Source organism: Saccopteryx bilineata, chromosome 2 (assembly GCF_036850765.1).
Source record: "Saccopteryx bilineata isolate mSacBil1 chromosome 2, mSacBil1_pri_phased_curated, whole genome shotgun sequence".
Classification (NCBI taxonomy): domain Eukaryota; kingdom Metazoa; phylum Chordata; class Mammalia; order Chiroptera; family Emballonuridae; genus Saccopteryx; species Saccopteryx bilineata.
Genome location: NC_089491.1, coordinates 374761131 through 374780165, shown reverse-complemented (window position 1 = coordinate 374780165; position 19035 = coordinate 374761131). Strand labels below are relative to the sequence as shown.

The following is a 19035-nucleotide window of genomic DNA, read 5'->3' as shown; positions in this document are numbered from 1 at the left end:
CCGCTGACCAGGCTGGATGTCGGGAAGTCAGAGGGGACCACATGTGGACCTGTCGGCTATTTTCTCAGGTGTGTCCCACAGCTGAGGACACCTGCTCCCCCAGCTGGCCCACGTGTGCAGCCCACAACCACCCCACCCTAAGTACCTTAATCAGGTTGTTGCAGAACCAGTAGATGCCTCCCATGTGCAGCAGGGTGTCAAAGATGTGGATGGAGCGACTGTCCACCCATCCCTTCTCCAGCACCTTGGCGAATATGTCTGTCAGCACCTCCTTGATGGGCCGCTTAGGGGGCAGCAGGTTCCAGTAGGGCATCGTGTCCATGCCCGTGGACGGGAACTTGATCTGCGTGGCCGTCTGCTGCAGCACGTCAGCACACATGTGCTCCAGAATGGAGCTCATGATCACCACCCTGGGGGAGGGGAGAGAGCCTGAGGCCCCGGCAACACCAGGTTCAAGGGCTGGATGAGGAGGCGAGGGAACACCCAGGCCAGACTTTTCCCAGGACTTGGGTTACGGAAATATTCTTGGGGGATTAACCCTCTTCTATGTGAAGGGAGGAGACAAGAGGAAGTTGCAAACTCCTAGCAGACCTGACCCTACCAGTCCGGCTCCTGGCAGGTCTCTCACCTACTGGGCACAAAGCCTCCGAGGGGGTGCTCTCCTTCCCCAGGTTATCTAGCAATATAATCACATTTCCTCTCTCCAACTCCCTCCACCCCCCAGGCCTGGCCATGCCAATCCTCTGGCATAAATAAGAACAACCACTTCCCTCTGGGCCGAGTGCTCGAGGGGGGTCCCCGCCCAGCCTTGGCTTTCTACCAATGTAAACTGTTACTTCCAGGACAGGGGCCCAAGGGCTGCCTCACAGGACTCTTCCCGACCCTTGGAAGCTGGGCAAATAGAAGAGTACATCCAGGAATTTTCTCAGGAAGAGTCTTCCACTGAATGCAGACCAGATCCGAGGGCTAGCTGTCCCTGCAATGCTGGGCGGCTCTGGGACAGTCGCTATGACTTCCAGAGCCAATTTTTCGACCTGCACGATGGAGCCACAGATTTCCCACTGTTCCTCACTCAGACAGGAGTCAGGGTGTTTGGAACGGATTACGGGACCAAATACTCCATTAGTTGCGGGGAGAGGATGAGGAAGGAAGAAAGAAAAGAGATTTCACAGATCCTCTCTAACCTCACTGCAGCTCAATCTTCCACGTCTCCCTTATAGGGCAATCTGAAGGCTACCCTGTGAGTGACCACTCTTATCGACTGGTTCATGCCCTGTTCATAGCAGCACTATTCACAACAGCCAAGAGGTAGAAGACACACAAGTGTCCATTAACTGATAAATGGATATGTAAAATATGGTATATCTGTACAACGGAATATTACTCAGCCTTAAAAAGGAAAGAAGTTCTCACATGTTCTATGATGTAGATGAACCATGGGGGATATTATGCTAAGTGAAATTTGCCAGTCACAAAAAAGGCAAATACTGTATGATTCCACTTACATGGGGTATCTAAAGTAGTCCCACTCACAGGGACGGAAAGGAGAATGGTGGTTACGAGAAGCTGAGGGGAGGCGGGACGGGTGAGTTGTTGCTTATGGAGCAGAGTTCAGATTTGCAAGACAAAAAACTGGACATCTGTATCATAACAATGTGGATATACGTTAATACTGCTGAACTGTACATTTAAAAGTGGTTAGCCCTGGTCGGTGGCCTCAGTGGTACAGCGTCGGCCCAGCATGTGGATGTTCTGGGTTCGATTCCTGGTCAGGGCACACAGGAGAAGCACCCATCTGCTTCTCCACACCCTGCAATACTCTCTGTCTCTGTCTCTCTTCCCCTCCTGCAGCCATGGCTTGACTGGAGCTAGTTGGCTCCGGGCACTGAGGATGGATTCATGGCCTCAGCCTCAGGTGCTAAAGATGATCTCAGCTGCTGAGCAGCTGAACAACAGAACATCACCCCCTAGTGGGCTTGCTGGGTAGATCCCAGTCAAGCAACTCATTGGATTCTGTCTCTGTCTCCCCTTCTCTCACTGAATAAGAAATAAACAAATAAAAATGGTTAGGATGGCCCTGGCAGGTTGGCTCTGGAGTATAGGATTGGCCTGGTGTGTGGATGTCCCAGATTCAATTCCAAGTCAGAGCACGTGGAAGAAACTACCATCTACAACCATCTACTTCTCCATCCCACCCTTTACCCATTCATTCTAATTCTCTCTCTCTCTCTCTCTCTCTCTCTCTCCCTCCCTCCCTCCCTCCCTCCTGTGGTCATGGCTCAACTGGGTCAAGCGCATCAACCCCAGGTGCTGAGGATGGCTCTGTGGAGCCTCTGCCTCAGGCACTAAAATGGCTCAGTTGTGAGTGGCCCTGGATGGGCAGAGCATCAGCCTCAGACGGGGTTGTCAGGTGGATCCCAGTCAGGGCACATGCAGGAGTCTGTCTCTCTATCTACCCTCCTCTCACTTAAAACAAAGAAAAATAAGGTTGAGATGGTAGATTTTATGTTATATATTTTTTACCACAATTAAAAAAAAAGTGTATCCAAAGGGTGAATAAACCAATAATACAGAACTCGACATCACTGAAGTCACCCCCAAAGCTCATGAAAAGGCAGAAAAATGTCACAAAAGATAGCCAGTTGCGCCTGACCAGGCGGTGGCCCAGTGAATAGAGCGTCAGACTGGGATGCGGAGGACCCAGGTTCGAGACCCCAAGGTCGCCAGCTTGAGCACAGGCTCATCTGGTTTGAGCAAGGCTCACCAGCTTGGACCCAAGGTCTCTGGCTTGAGCAAGGGGTTACTCGGTCTGCTGTAGCCCCACAGTCAAGGCACAAATGAGAAAGCAATCAATGAACAACTAAGGAACCACAATGAAGAATTGACGCTTCTCATCTCTCTTCCTTCCTGTCTGTCTGTCCCTATCTGTCCCTCTCTCTGACTCTCTCTGTCACACACACACACAAAAAAGCCAGTTGGGAGATAAGGAGAGTGGAAAGGCCCAAGGCCTATAAAATCTACAGATGGGCCCACAGTTTCTAGACCGTGACACAGCTAAGAGAATCACTTTGTTCTTCTGACTAGTTCTCTAAAACTTGATCTCTTTTTTTTTTAACAGAGACAGAGAGAGAGTCAAAGAGAGGGATAGACAGGGACAGACAGGAACGGAGAGAGATGAGAAGCATCAATCATCAGTTTTTCACTGTGACAACTCAGTTGTTCATTGATTGCTTTCTCTTATGTGCCTTGACTGTGGGGCTACAGCAGACCGAGTGACCCCTTGCCTGAGCCAGTGACCTTGGGTCCAAGCTGGTTAGCTTTGCTCAAACCAGATGAGCCCGTGCTCAAGCTGGTGACCTCGGGGTCTCGAACCTGGGTCCTCGGCATCCCAGTCCGACACTCCATCCACTGCGCCACCGCCTGGTCAGGCGAACTTGACCTCTTTGAGGGCAGGAATTATAGCTGCTTGAGGGTCTGCATTTCTGGTATACAGCAGGTGTCAGATAAGATACACAGACACACGGCAAAAAGTTGCCTTGCCCAGTCAGTGCATGAATCCATGAATACGAATATGGGTAAGTGAGGGGGTGGGGGGGTTGAGGGGGTGAGGGGGTGGGGGGGTGAGAGAGTGAGGGGGTGAGGGGGTGGGTGAGAGAGTGAGGGGTGAGTGATGGGGTGAGGGGGTGGGTGAGAGAGTGAGGGGGTGGGTGAGAGAGTGAGGGGGTGAGTGATGGGGTGAGCGAAGGAGTGAGGGAGTGAGGGGGTGGATGATGGGGTGAGGGAGCAGCAGGAAGGGAAGGGAAGGGAAGGGGAGGGAAGAGGGGGTACTGGCTTCCAGAGGGGCCGACCTCTCAAAGCAGACCTGCAGAGGTCCAGCAGGGAGGGCGGTTACTGACCTCTCGTTGTAGAACTGCAGGGTGTTCTCACTATACAGGGGCCCAGCGAGCTGGCGGATCATCTGCAGCGACTTCTCACGCTCGTCCAGCCCCAGCATTCGCACGTGGGCCACCAGCCAAGCCACAGCACACACGGCCAGGCTGCATACCTTCCCCTTGATGTTATCTGTGATTTTCTGAGAGAGGGGAAGGGCGACTGGGGCCATGGTCCCGTCCCTGGCCAGCACTCCCCGGCCTCTGCAGGCAGCGAAGGGCCGCAGGTGGAGCCCGGGCCACATTCTATACCTCTTTTCACCACAAGTTTGATTTCCCCAAAGTTACCTGGGGTGGAGGGAGTGGCTAAGACTATGATTACAAGGAAGAGCAACACCCAAACACAAGCTCCTGGATTAAGGGTGTTCTTGTTCTTAAGAAATATAACCATCTAGCAAAGGCTGGCCCTGTGTCCCTGGGAAGAGAGAAGGCTACCAGAAGGTGGGACTACCTGGATGGACTCGAAGGCCAGTACCCCATTCTCCCAGGCATTGAGGATTTCCAAGATGGCAGCTGAAATGCTGAGACAGGCTTCATGCCAATTCATCTGCCTGTGAAGGGGTGAGGTGGGAGAGAAATCACTGCAGGGGAACAGGGTGGGCTGAAGGAGAGGGACGTGGCACTGCCCCCACCGCCACCCCTGGCAGGGCGCCCCGGCCACTGACACCAGCTTCATCTCTGAGGAGTTGTTGAGCAGGGCCACTAGGGACTCCACTTTGGTGGAGTCGGGCCTGAAGCAGGGGTGGTCAGGGTTCAGGATTTTGCCCTCCTCGGGCATGCAGGTCTGTATCCAGGTTTCAAAGAAGGGTATCTCTGCTCCTGTGCTCGGCTCAGACAGAATCACCTGGGAAAGGAAGGGGAGTCACCAGCCCAGTGGCCAGGGCACAGTGTCCTGCATCTCAGTTTCCTGCCCCCCATTCTCCCTTCCCAGCCTGAAGAATTGGGGACAAAACTGGCTAAAGGAGAAAGATAAGGGCTACGCTGCCACCTAGTGGTCTGTGTGAATATGGCACTGAAGGACTGGGATGTGACCAGGAGAGTATCTATTAACTTCTCAGGCTTCTCGGGCTTCTCGGGCTGGGTGCCTGATTTCTGCAGCCAGAACTAACGGGGGTTAGGGGGTAACTTGGGGGGAGAGATATTGGTTGTCTCCTTTCCTTTTGTCCCACCCACTTAGTGCCCCTAATCCTGCCTGCTCTCCTGTCACTCACCTCCGAGCCATAGGTCTGGGCCACGTGGCACAGCATGAGGAAGGAGATGTCAAAGAGCAGGGCGCGAACCGAGGCGGATTTAGCTGTGAGGGATGAGAAGGCTGACCCGAGCCTAGGGCAGGGGCCCGAAGCCTTCGTCTGGGTCAGGGGGGTCATCAGGACTCACAGAAAGGTCAGGGACCAAGGGTCTCCAAAGCTCGGTCAGGGGGGTCATCAGGACTCACAGGAAGGTCAGGGACCAAGGGTCTCCAAAGCTCAGAAGCTCAGAATCCTTTTCTTGAGTCTCAACTGGAGCATCATCCCTTCCTTGGAATCAGACTCCTGATCCCCTCCTCCCCCCAATACCCAACCAAACCCTAACGGGGAGGGAGACACAGAGGGGGGTTGGGTGGGGAAGAATCCTTTCCCAGCAGCACCCTCTCTCAAGTCTCCCCGAAGGCCTCATCACCCATCACTCAGGGGGGGGAGCAGCCTCCCAGGATGTGAAACACCACCCTCTCCCCTGCGAGCTCCCCTCCACACCCGCCTCTCAGTGCCGACCAGGCCGACTTACTGCTTTCTTCACTGCCGTGTGTCGTGAACTCATTCAAACTGCGGAGGGAATGGAGACAGGCTGCATCAACCGGGGCAAGCAGAGCAACAGCTGGGGCTGGGGGACTATCCTCATGCAGAGGGGGTCACCAGAGCCCGACTTACAGGTTAAACTTAAAATGAGCACCTTTGCTACAGAGAGAAAAATAACTTTATTTTCTTTTCTCTTTTTTTTTTTTTTTTTGGAATAACAAAAAGGCTTTATTCAGTACAGAGCGCGCATCCCGCCCGGCAAGGTTCCCTGGCCCCAAGGTAAGATGGAGGCCATGGAAGTTGCCGTAACTTTATTTTCAAAATATTTCCAAGGCCTAGAAAATGGCTTGCTGAATAGAACAATGTTCTATATATCATATTCCTTAACAACAACAAAAATGTCAAAAGAATTTGCGCCCGATTGATGACTGGGCTCACACGGAATCCCTCCACACCAACTGTTCAATGCCTTGTCACCTCCTCAAACTGCCCTGCTTCTTCCTCAAGTGGAGGAAAATGAGGCTCCGTGTCCAAACAGATGGCCCTTCCCCCAGGGCCCCCTCTGCCTCTGCCTGAACATCCCTGGGGAGACCCAGACCCCAGGACCTCATCCGTTACCTCCTCCTTCAAACATGCCTCCCCAGCCTTGGGCAGGAGCTCTGCCTTCCTTACTTGATGAATTTCCGGGCAAAGGACTTAAGCTTCCCGGTGGCGGCGGCTGCAGCCAGCAACAAGTCCAGACTCTTCCCAGACAGCATGTGGCCCAGGACCCCCAGCAGCCCCTCTGGGGACTTGGAGTGGTCTGCATCCATCGTCTGGGGACACGACAGGAAATCAAGTCCTGAAGAACACTGAAGACCCCCCCGGATACAGCCTAGCCAGTCTCTCTCTCTCTCTCTCTCTCTCTCTCATTGTCCATTAAATGGTAGGTACTTCATCACCGGCAACTTAATCTATGTCTTTCTGACTCCAATCTGGAAAAGTTTCTAAAATCTTATCCTTGCTCTCCGATCCATCCTCCCCGACTAAACGGGGACAATGGTCGTGGGGCTGGGGCAGGCAAAGCCGCCACTGTGAGACTCTCCATTGTTTCCGCACCAGACGAGCCAAGCGAAGCGCCTGCCACAGGGCCTGGCTTACAAGCGACGCTCAATGTTAGTTTTCCGTGGCGGCTTTCCTGCCATCCCCCTTCCTCTACGTCCAAAGCAACCGTACAGAAGCCGGAAGAGAGAGAGGTCGATAGCCTCTATTTATCTGAAAGTAGACAGAAAACTGGAAAGAGGGAAGGTGGCAAGGGAAGGCTGCACTCACTTTGAGGATGTTGGTGACAGTAGGCTCCGCTCGGAGGATCAGCCCGGGATTGGGCTGGATGTTGGCATTTTCTCCTGATTTCTGCTGGGGTGCATGCTCCCGGTCTGCTGCGCTGTGGCCATAACCAGTTGGCCAGGAGAAGAGGAACAGAAATGAATTCCCTACACGCTCCCCAGTCTGGCCCCAGAAGCAGAGGCTCAGAGAAGGTGGAAAGCACTTGAGAACCTTTGGTGGCTGGTGACATTTATGAAAGCGTATCCAGTATTGCAGTAGCTTCAATTTGTCATTGGTCATTACATTTATTTTGGAAGTTCATTTGAGACTGGAGGAAGGTTTAGGGTTTTGACTTGGATCACGAAGGAGGCTGATAGTCAAAGCATACACCTAAAAGGGCAAAACCCTAGTGTGCAGAAACCCATGTCTCTCGTTCCTGATACACATAGGCCTGGTCCCGATCACCCACACCCCAAACTCTAGACAGGAGGCACTCTAGACAGACCCACCAGCCCAGTCTGGACACAAGAGAGGAAGGGCAAAGGGTCCCTGCGGCGCCCAAGGGAGCTCTCACTTACCGCTTGGCCATAAGGTTGTTCACACTGCCTTCAGCCAGAAGCCCTTGCTTCCTACATTCTTGAAGTAGGAAGTCTGTAAAGTCACAGCTGTGAGAGAAAAGGACGATGAGGGGACTGGGCACAGTGCAGGGATGCCGGAGGGGCAGAAGCAATGGGTCCCAGCCCGGTGACCCTCCTGCAGGCTGCAGGATGTCTGCAGTGCTGGAGGGAAGGTAGAAGGTAGAGGGGCTGGGCGCTTGGCAGCCCTGGGGCTGTTGTCTCCTGCTCCTGCCAAGGGCAGCGGACAATGAGACAGTCCTTTGAGGCTTATCTGGCACAGAGAGGCAGTGGAAGAGCCCGAGACACCTTCCAGCCGAGTGACACAGGGCAGTTCGTACTTGCAGCGCTGGTCAGCCTTGTCCAGCAGGGGTGTGAGCTTCAGGAGGAACTCAAAAGCACAATTGACATCCTCGGTAAAGTCCTACAAAGAGCCAGAAGTTGCCGTCTGGCTTCCAGGTCTTCCTCCCCACCCACAGCCTATGCTGCAGGCTCACAAGGACACCGCTGGATACAAGAGCCTACAAGTTGGCAGTGCCCACCCACTGGCTTCCAGTGACTAGACGGGAGAAGTATGGGCGTCACCCCACAGGGCCACCCCCAGCCCTGGCCATCTCAGGCAGCCTGGCTGCCTCCTGTCTGGGGACTGGGTGCAGGTGTGTGGTCACACAGGTGCTCAGGTGCATACACTCTTCCCTTCCCCCAGACATAAGGACCCACTACTCCAGTTAAGTGACCCTTCCCTTGCCCTTGCTGCTCCAGGGCGGAAACAGGGGTCCACCTGCTCCCATGCCCCCTCCATCTCACTTCTTCTACTCACCTTGTCCCCGTGAGAGTACTTCTTCAACTTCACCAGAACCTGTGGGATCTAGAGGATGAGGCAGGGAGAAAACAGGAAGCGCGAGTTCTTCTCTTCCACCCGGGGCTACAGGCAACCCCTGGGCCCCTGCTCTGGGCAGAGACAAGACCACTCCTGCCTGAGAGCGAAAGCATTCTTGGAGCCCCGCCAGAGAGCTGACAGGTACCCAAGTGCCTGGTGCCCTCAGCCCACAGAACAAAGGACCCCTTGCTTCTGTCGGCTCAACAGGAAATGCCATAAACAACAGGGAAACCCCCGCTTCAAGGGCCAGGCCCACTTCCCTGGGTCCTGTAACTGGCCCGCACCAGTCTGGGTAAGGACTGAGCTAAACAGCACCTGTGTGCTAAGCAGAGGCCTGCCAAGTAGGCTAAATTTGGCCCTGGGACTTTTAGAGAAATAATCGATGGGAACTTGTGCTGGGGGACCGGACAGGCTGGGCGTGACGCCAGCAGGGAGAAACAAGTGCAAAAATCCAGTGTCGCTGCTTTTCCCGAGAACCACTCCCAGAATGGCTCTCCTGCCGCTCCGGGGCCCAGGTACCTTGAGGAAGGTGAAAGCTGTCCACTTGAGCTCCTCTGTGCCCTCAGGAGACTCGATGAGTCCCACAAGGCAAGCTTTCCAGATCTCCAGGACGAAGAGCGGGGTGGGGATATGCTGCAGGGAGACCCAAGGGCGAGGCATGAGGGGGACCCCACTCCCCCTGCACCTTCTGTAGGCCCCGGAGTCAGGCTGGGTCAGAGACTGCAAAACCCAGGAACGTGAGAGCAAGGGCCGTCAGGTGAGATGGCAGGACCGGGCGGGGCTGGGATCCACTTTCCACCACGAACAGGGGAGAAACCCTATTTCTCCCAGAAGGACCAGAGGAACCTCCATCCTGCCCCCCCAAGCCCAGCCAGCTTGGGGAAAGAGAGGCAGCTCTGGCCCCCCACCTGCATGCGTTTCACCATCATCAGCTGCTCCACGAGGGGCTGTGTCTCGCCGGTCAGGTTCATGGTGCCCTCCAGCAGGACCAGTGCGTGGACCGTGGGGAAGCCAGTTTTGTTCAGCTGCTCGGAGTGCACAGACAGCATTGTGGGGATGCTGAGAGGACAGACGCACAGGATGGCGTCTGGTGAGCTGGGAAGAGCTGCAGAGCCACTGAGAGCAGAAGGGCCCGGGCCACCCACCTGGCCCTTCACCAGTCACCCTAGGAGCTGGGTACCTCCTAATGAGCGTGCCACACTGCTCAGCCTGGCTCCGGAGCTGGGGGCTGCTGAGACTGGCCAGGATGTCCCCAAGCTTCACGAGAGAATGCTCGATGGCTGTCCAGGAGGCTGGCGGGAAAAGGAGATGCAGACACGCTGGGAAACAGAGGAGAGGGAGGGACTGGCCTCACTCGACTTCGGCACCCCCTGGGCCCACAGAACCACGCAAGGGGGCTTCCCCTGGGGATGACATGGAGGCTGGGGGCTTGGGGGCAGCATGCGCTGTTTCTAGGAGGGTGCATACCAACAGTGAAGCCCCTGGAAACTAGTCCCAGAGGCCTGACTGCTAGGGGCGGTGTGCAGCTGACGTCAGAGACTACGTATGTCCTAGGAGAGGCAGTGTCAGAGGGGCCAGGGCGGGGGGAGTGTCCAGTGGCTGGAACACGGAGGTGGCCACAAATCGCTCTGGGAGTGTGCCGGCCTTGCCTGTGGCTGACACTCTCCAACCCAGTCACTCTGGACTCCTACACAGCCTGCCGGGCTCTGCCACTCCGTCTGGGCCTCTGCTCTAGCTGTCCTCCCTTCTGAAATGCCCCTCCGGGCTCTGCCACTCGGTCTGGGCCTCTGCTCTAGCTGTCCTCCCTTCTGAAATGTCCCTCTGGGCTCTGCCACTCCGTCTGGGCCTCTGCTCTAGCTGTCCTCCCTTCTGAAATGCCCCTCCGGGCTCTGCCACTCCGTCTGGGCCTCTGCTCTAGCTGTCCTCCCCTCTGAAACGCCCCTCCGGGCTCTGCCACTCCGTCTGGGCCTCTGCTCTAGCTGTCCTCCCTTCTGAAACGCCCCTCCGGGCTCTGCCACTCGGTCTGGGCCTCTGCTCTAGCTGTCCTCCCTTCTGAAACGCCCCTCCGGGCTCTGCCACTCCGTCCGGGCCTCTGCTCTAGCTGTCCTCCCTTCTGAAATGCCCCTCCGGGCTCTGCCACTCCGTCCGGGCCTCTGCTCTAGCTGTCCTCCCTTCTGAAACGCCCCTCCGGGCTCTGCCACTCCGTCTGGGCCTCTGCTCTAGCTGTCCTCCCCTCTGAAACGCCCCTCCGGGCTCTGCCACTCCGTCTGGGCCTCTGCTCTAGCTGTCCTCCCTTCTGAAATGTCCCTCCGGGCTCTGCCACTCCGTCTGGGCCTCTGCTCTAGCTGTCCTCCCTTCTGAAATGCCCCTCCGGGCTCTGCCACTCCGTCTGGGCCTCTGCTCTAGCTGTCCTCCCTTCTGAAACGCCCCTCCGGGCTCTGCCACTCCGTCTGGGCCTCTGCTCTAGCTGTCCTCCCTTCTGAAACGCCCCTCCGGGCTCTGCCACTCCGTCTGGGCCTCTGCTCTAGCTGTCTTCCCCTCTGAAACGCCCCTCCCGGCTCTGCCACTCCGTCTGGGCCTCTGCTCTAGCTGTCCTCCCCTCTGAAACGTCCCTCCGGGCTCTGCCACTCCGTCTGGGCCTCTGCTCTAGCTGTCCTCCCTTCTGAAACGTCCCTCCGGGCTCTGCCACTCCGTCTGGGCCTCTGCTCTAGCTGTCCTCCCCTCTGAAACGCCCCTCCGGGCTCTGCCACTCCGTCTGGGCCTCTGCTCTAGCTGTCCTCCCTTCTGAAATGCCCCTCCGGGCTCTGCCACTCCGTCTGGGCCTCTGCTCTAGCTGTCCTCCCTTCTGAAATGTCCCTCCGGGCTCTGCCACTCCGTCTGGGCCTCTGCTCTAGCTGTCCTCCCCTCTGAAACGTCCCTCCAGGCTCTGCCACTCCGTCTGGGCCTCTGCTCTAGCTGTCCTCCCTTCTAAAACGTCCCTCCGGGCTCTGCCACTCCGTCTGGGCCTCTGCTCTAGCTGTCCTCCCCTCTGAAACGCCCCTCCGGACTCTGCCACTCCGTCTGGGCCTCTGCTCTAGCTGTCCTCCCCTCTGAAACGCCCCTCCGGGCTCTGCCACTCCGTCTGGGCCTCTGCTCTAGCTGTCCTCCCTTCTGAAATGTCCCTCCGGGCTCTGCCACTCCATCTGGGCCTCTGCTCTAGCTGTCCTCCCTTCTGAAATGTCCCTCCGGGCTCTGCCACTCCGTCTGGGCCTCTGCTCTAGCTGTCCTCCCTTCTGAAATGTCCCTCCGGGCTCTGCCACTCCGTCTGGGCCTCTGCTCTAGCTGTCCTCCCTTCTGAAATGCCCCTCCGGGCTCTGCCACTCCGTCTGGGCCTCTGCTCTAGCTGTCTTCCCTTCTGAAATGCCCCTCTGGGCTCTGCCACTCCGTCTGGGCCTCTGCTCTAGCTGTCCTCCCTTCTGAAATGCCCCTCCGGGCTCTGCCACTCCGTCTGGGCCTCTGCTCTAGCTGTCCTCCCTTCTGAAATGCCCCTCCTGCTCATTCACCTCGCCAACTCTCAGTAGCCTTCACGCCTCTGTTCAAGCCCAGCTACTTTGACAACTTACCCAACAGTCCAACCCACTGATCTCTCATCCTAAATGTCTAAACTCATGGTCTATACTGCATGATTTAGCCCTTATTATAAGTCACTTTTCCTAGTTACAATTCCAGAGGGTCAAATGATGAATATGGCACCAACTAGCCCATTAACCTTCATGTAGCATAGGGGAAAAAACACAAAAACAAAAAGATAAGACCTGAGATCCATTAAAATTAACTTAAATATTCATTCATTTTCAGCCAATAAACACTTGTCAAGTGCTCAAGATAGGTAAGAAACTGCCAACGCAGCCCATTTTTACATGGTGGCCAGCTTTCTGTACTTGTACTTTTCACAGTCAATAAAACATATTTTGAGAAGAAATATACTAATCCTGTAAGAAGTTCTTCAACCAGGTCTTGAAGACCCGGAGATAACCCACTCTAGCATTCTCATTATTGGAGAACAAGAGATCCTTAGGTGGTCTCAAGCCACGGCAAGACTGTGGCCTTTGAGCCCCATGTCCAGATATCAGAATCTCCCCTCCCACTAGGTGATCTGTCTGATCTCAGGCTCCAGAGGATTCCAGTATTTAACAAGAGCCTTGTGGCACAGTAGTCCTGACAGCAGACAGGTCTAAAGGTGTTTTAGCCAACGCTCAGACACAAGAGCCACTGTTTTGCAGGTGATCAGTAACATGGAGACAAACTCAGGGACAGATCATGTGCTTGCCTTGTCCTCAAGTTTTTTCCACGTATATTACACACTAGTCTTGCTCCCCGCTAGTGTGTATACTGGTTGAGGGCAGGGACCCTGCCACATGCTCCTTCAGTAGCCCCCCACCCCCCACCCCCAGCACCTGGCACAGTGCTGGGCATACAATAATGCTCAGTAAATACCTGTTGGTTGATTGGCTCGGGTGCCACCCTGCCCAAGTCCCTGGGATGTATGCAATGCTTATGGGGAGAAAAAAAAGGAAGTGGGATGATTTCAGATCCTCCTGGAAAGAAGTGGGATGCCATCCTGCCTCTCCCCTCTCAATTAAAGAACCAGATATGGGAGCAGTGGCAGGTGGGGCTCAGGGGAACGAGGGGACATACAGGCCTCCTCTAGTTTGGCGATGTGGAGCAGGGCCCGGTTCTTGGTGCTGCTGAGGGTCTTCTCCAGGCGCTGCAGGCACATGGCAAGCAGCTTCTCCCCAGCAGCGGGCGTGCCAGCCTCCAAGCCCTCCTGGAGCCGCTCTGCAGAAGCTGTGGTGCAGCGCAGCAGCCAGTGGAGGGCGCTGAGAAGGGCCCGGCACAGCCCAATGCACTCCTCCGCTTTGCCATGACAGCTACGGGAAAGGATGCAAAGTCTGGCTCTGCTCCAAAGGCTGAAATCTGACCCACACCAACGCTCCCCAGGGTGTCTGGCACTCCCCTACCCGGGAAGAGAGCTGGGAATCTAGCAAAGTCCTGGGGAAGACAGCCCTGCACAAGATTTCAAATGAGCTACTCCAAATCAGAAGAGGCATTTTTGTCCTAAGGAATGAGTAGAACAGGATGGAGATGGGTGTTGGTGAGCGGGAGGGGGGAGCGTGGGAAGCCACAGAGGCAGGCTCGGTCTATATACTGGGAGCTTCTCCTTTACACTAAGCTAACGTTGCAGGTTGTAAGCCCCTCACTCCAGCCATTACCTCAGTCGGTCACAAAACATGTCCATGATATCTAGCAAAGCCTGGACACACAGGTCCCGGGAAAAGTCATCAAACTGTAAAAAAAACAGTGGTGATGCTACAGTTAAGCCCCGGTCTCACACATGCAGCAGATGGGAGACTGAGTCCTGCTCACCTTTCCTCCCACCTCAGGTTGCAGACTGGGCAGCCTTTCAACACTGGAAACGCCAGCCCCTGCTTCCCAGAACGCCCCCCCTCCCAGTGGAAGGCAGCAATGCCAGCCAGAGGCATCGCCTGTCCAGCCTCCGTGGTCACATGAGCAGGGCAGTCAGGAAGGTGGGGCCCGCGCTGTCTCTACCATATCTCTGTCCCCCTGTCCCCCAGCCAGCCTGTTAGTGGCTATGGTCATACCTTACTGATAGCTGTGAGGACAGAGGAGTAGGACACCATCTGGAGGGAAAGAAGAAAGATAAAGTTCAGACAACTAGTGTCCCACAGGCGAGAGCAACAAACGCTGACACGTGAAGTTGCTGACCTCAACCCCTGCACAAGCCATCCTCAACCCATTAAAAGAGAGGCAGTATAGACATTGTCCCCGTTCCTCCTTCTATCAGACTCATCACAAAGGACATCAGAAGCATAAACTCGCTTAGATGACTTGGGGGTATTAAAGGTGCCATGTGTCATTGTCCACTATATACGAGGGCTGACTAACTACCAGTGGGCAGAAGAATGAACAGAGCTAGGTTACGGTATGTTCCTTTACTCCTACAACTTCTATCACAGCGATTTCATTTGGACAAGAACTGCAGACAAGTAGACATTTTTTTTTTTTTTTGCAGTGACTAAGTAGTAACCGCACCTTGCGATAGGTAGAGAATTTAGTTATGGCCACGCTTCCTCATTTCTCTAGGCATTATTCTCCAGGACTCTTCCAGACATGTTCTCCGATCGACTCCAACCTCTCCCCAAAGCCGAACTCCTTCCTTTGTGCTCTGAGTAACCCCCTTGTGCCCACCACTGCACCGCTGGTGTCTGCTGCCCCCATCAAACGAGGAGCTCCTTGAGGACAAGGATACCTTTATTCAGTGACCCATGATCTTGCTGATAATGTTTGTAGAATGAATAAGTAAGGACACGCCCTTAGATCAGCATTTCCCAAAGTAGTTTTTTTGTTGTTGTTGTTGTTTTGGGGTTTTTTTTGTATTTTTCTGAAGCTGGAAACAGGGAGAGACAGTCAGACAGATTCCTGCATGCGCCCGACCGGGATCCACCCAGCACGCCCACCAGGGGCGATGCTCTGCCCACCAGGGGGCGATGCTCTGCCCCTCCAAGGCGTCGCTCTGCCGCAACCAGAGCCACTCTAGCGCCTGGGGCAGAGGCCAAGGAGCCATCCCCAGTGCCCAGGCCATCTTTGCTCCAATGGAGCCTTGGCTGCGGGAGGGGAAGAGAGAGACAGAGAGGAAGGGGGGGGGGTGGAGAAGCAAATAGGCGCTTCTCCTATGTGCCCTGGCCAGGAATCGAACCTGGGTCCCCCGCACGCCAGGCTGACGCTCTACCGCTGAGCCAACCGGCCAGGGCCCCAAAGTAGTTTTTAAAGCTGCACTGTCCCAAAAGGGATGCCACCAGCCACACATGGCTTTTTCAAGTTAAACAAAATTTAAAACTCAGTTCCGTGGTCATATTAGCCAAATTTCAAGTGCTCAATGGCCTATGTGGCTAAAGGCTACTGTATTAGACAGCATAGACACAGAACATTTTCTTTCTTTTTTTTTAAATGATTTCTTTTTTTTTTTTTTTATTCATTTTAGAGAGAAGAGAGACAGAGAAGGAGAGTGACAGAGAGAAGGTGGGGAGGAGCTGGAAGCATCAACTCCCATATGTGCCTTGACCAGGCAAGCCCAGGGTTTCGAACCAGCGACCTCAGCATTTCCAGGTCGACGCTTTATCCACTGCGCCACCACAGGTCAGGCCAGAACATTTTCTCATTGCAGAAAGTTCTCCTGGATGATGTTGTTCCAAAGGTTCCTAAAGATGTTAAGATATTTTACAAACACACACACACACACAGCTTCTGTGTAATATGAATTTGAAAAGCCCTAGATTGAACATATATAAAGAGCTTTATTTAGCTTGACCAGGCGGTGGTGCAGTGGATAGAGCATCGGACTGGGATGCAGAGGACCCAGGTTCGAGACCCCGAGGTCGCCAGCTTGAGTGCGGGCTCATCTGGTTTGAGCAAAGCTCACCAGCTTGGACCCAAGGTCGCTGGCTTGAGCAAGGGGTCACTCGGTCTGCTGAAGGCCCACGGTCAAGGCACATATGAGAAAGCAATTAATGAACAACTAAGGTGTCGCAACGAAAAACTGATGATTGATGCTTCTCATCTCTCTCCATTCCTGTCTGTCTGTCCCTGTCTATCCCTCCCTCTGTCTTTCTGTCTCTGTAAAAAAAAAAAAAAAAGTAAAGAGCCTTATTTAAAGGAAGGGTTCTTTCAGTAAAGAGCTTTCTTTACTGGAGGACTTCTCTGAACCACAATACACTGGTACAACCACAATACACTTGTATAAAATGAGAATCTCTCAGATCACTGGACAGGAAGTAAGCATACTTTTCAAATTCATTTGACCAAGGAATCTCATTTAACTAGTATTTCCAAAACACATTTATTTTATTTTATTTTTATTTTCTTTATTCATTTTTAGAGAGGAGAGAGAGAGAGAGACAGAAAGGGAGAGAGAGGAGAGAGAGAAGGGGGAAGAGCTGGAAGCATCAACTCCCATATGTGCCTTGACCAGGCAAGCCCAGAGTTTCGAACCGGCGACCTCAGCATTTCCAGGTCAACGCTTTATCCACTGCGCCACCACAGGTCAGGCCCAAAACACATTTTGAGACATTCCACCTGAAGAGTGATCTTCCTGAACACAAAAATTGTGATAAATTTTTAGCTGTTTCTCTAGAACCAAGGCTGGGGTCTAGCAGATGGTATATCTGCCGTAAGCTTTGATTGCTTTGGATTCTAGTAACTAATATTCTGACCAAAAAAAAATTCAAATTTCTCAAAACAAATTTCTATTAGTAAACCCTATTTATCACCATAAGACATGAGATACAGTTTAAAAGAAATAATATGCCCTAAATGAAATCAAACCTTACAGAAAGTCTTTTAAATTGTCATATTTTTACAAGTAATAATTATAGCATACTGATAAAATATGAGTAATACTATCGAAATGAGTCACAAGCACATACTCAAAAATCTGTGGCAAAATACACCAAATAAAGAAAAAAAGAACAGAGTACAATGACTGAAACTGTCAAGATAATTAATTATTTGCCTTGTGGGCTGTTGCCACTAGAAAAATAGAAATCGCCAAAGATTTAAGAAGAAGGCTGTCAGCCTTGATGACCTTAGTATGGTCAATCTCACGTTTGGCAATGCCTTCTGTGTCTAATTTCTCCATCATGTGAACAGACTGCTCTCTGTTCAGACATCTTTAACTAATATTCTTGGATAAACAGGTGCAAAACACACAGAAGACTTAAATACACAATTAGTGTTTAGTGCCACTCTCAGCAGGACACACTGTGAAGCCAACGCTGGTGTCTGACAGTGATCAGAAAGTTGGGAGCCTGCCTGGGCAGGATGACCACAACGTTCCAGGCGAGTGTTTGTTTATTTATAACTGATGTCCCCATAGCAAGCGCTTGGCCGAGGACTGAGCCTTGTCGGATACCAACCTGAAGGGGGAGCTGGATGTTCCTGCGAGAAACTGACCAGAAGAGGAACCCCCAATTCTGCCTGTGCTGAGGGATGTCATTAGTTATAATAAGTTTACATGGTTCCCAAAATCAGAACTCTGTTCAATAAATTTTTGCTAACAGTATCAATAAGGCGCTTCTACTCTTGAGACCTAAAAATACTTTCCACATGGTGAACTGTTTTTCACAGCAGGATTTAACCTATTCCAGTCCTAATATATCTATCAACACAGGAGCTCTACACGACAAACACGGGCCCGAGGCTGGAGACCGCCCGTGCGGCCCACCGCACACCTGGCCAGCCCAGACTGACCCCGAGCTGCTCTCCACCAGCTCTGCTCCTCCTATTCAACACCCCACTGTGCCGAAGTGGCTTCTCCATGCCCAGCACTGGACCGAGAGCCTCTTGACTGAAGGAAAACAACACTAATTTTGCACAGCACTTTGTAAGCCATCCAGGCCTTTCATGTCTAATTATTTCTCTCCCACTGTTACTTCAGCCTCTTTCTCCCTCTCACTTTTCTTTCTTGTTTATTTATTTATTTTTATTTATAGAAATGTAGGGAGAGGGAGAAAGAGAGACAGGGAAATCAAGCTGTTCCTCTATGTGCCCTGACTGGGAATCGAACCAGCAACCTCTGTGCTTCGGGATGATGCTCAGCTCTCCGGGCTATCCGGCCAGGGCTTAATGTTTTATTCATTAATTGATTTTAGGAGAGACAGAGAGAGGAAAGGAGAGAGGAGTGGGAGAGGAATCATTTGTTGTTCTACCCAATCATGCATTCACTGGTTGCTTCCCATATGTGCCCTGACCAGGGATTGAACCCATAACCTTGTCATTTCAAGACAACGATGCTCTAACCGACTGAGCTAATTGGCCAGGGCCTCCCTCTTGCTTTTCCCATCAGTGTTTATAAATCTCCAGTTCTATTTTTAAATGAACTTCCCACAGACTCCACATTTCCAATTAACCATCACCCTCTCTCCTGTTCTTCATAAGCATAAGAGTTCTCTACACTCATTGTGTCTACCTTCCCACCTCCTGTTGGCAATTCAACCCATTCCAATCACTTCTGTCCTTCCCACTGCATGAATCTTCTCATTAAGCTCATCAGCAAACTCTTGTTAAACCCCACAAACAGTTCTCAGTTCTGATCTCACTGACCTCCTGGCAGCATCTAACACCAGGAAACACCTCATTCTTCAGTCCTCTCCTTTCTTCCAGGGCTTTTCTGATACCACCTTCTCTTGCTTTTCTTTTTTTCTTTTTTCTTTTTTTATTTTTCTGAAGTGAGAAGTGGGGGGCAGCTGTCAGACAGACTCCCGCATGTGCCCGACTGGGATCCACCCAGCATGCCCACCAGGGGGCGATGCTCTGCCCATTTGGGGCATTGCTCTGATGCAACTGGAGCCATTCTAGCCCCTGAGGCGGAGACCATGGAGCCATCCTCAGCACCCGAGCCAACTTTGCTCCCATGGAGTCTTGGATGCGGGAGGGGAGAGAGATAGAAAGAAGAGGGGGAAGGGTGGAGAAGCAGA

The 19035-nt window shown here is 53.1% G+C and overlaps 1 protein-coding gene and 1 non-coding gene across 13 annotated transcripts in view; both read right to left on the bottom strand.

Annotated features, from left to right (window-relative positions):
- MED24 (mediator complex subunit 24) overlaps positions 1-19035 on the bottom strand; it is a 42485-nt gene that overhangs the window by 3715 nt on the left and 19735 nt on the right. For 11 of the 12 annotated variants that reach the window (XM_066263703.1, XM_066263706.1, XM_066263705.1 and 8 more), the window contains 18 exons: positions 14146-14184; positions 13756-13829; positions 13181-13413; positions 12980-13036; positions 9684-9795; positions 9412-9562; positions 9023-9136; positions 8444-8491; positions 7965-8047; positions 7588-7674; positions 7016-7127; positions 6377-6519; positions 5694-5731; positions 5141-5223; positions 4595-4773; positions 4381-4480; positions 3897-4072; positions 146-410 (listed from right to left, as the gene is read on the bottom strand). In XM_066263703.1, the coding sequence (XP_066119800.1) occupies positions 146-410; positions 3897-4072; positions 4381-4480; positions 4595-4773; positions 5141-5223; positions 5694-5731; positions 6377-6519; positions 7016-7127; positions 7588-7674; positions 7965-8047; positions 8444-8491; positions 9023-9136; positions 9412-9562; positions 9684-9795; positions 12980-13036; positions 13181-13413; positions 13756-13829; positions 14146-14184 (2094 nt within the window). The remainder of the gene's footprint in view (positions 1-145; positions 411-3896; positions 4073-4380; positions 4481-4594; positions 4774-5140; positions 5224-5693; positions 5732-6376; positions 6520-7015; positions 7128-7587; positions 7675-7964; positions 8048-8443; positions 8492-9022; positions 9137-9411; positions 9563-9683; positions 9796-12979; positions 13037-13180; positions 13414-13755; positions 13830-14145; positions 14185-19035) is intronic. The other variant, XM_066263715.1, reaches the window with a different exon arrangement.
- Positions 5356-5456, bottom strand: LOC136327620 (small nucleolar RNA SNORD124). The gene has a single exon (XR_010729802.1). It is a non-coding gene; the product is annotated as a small nucleolar RNA SNORD124 (small nucleolar RNA).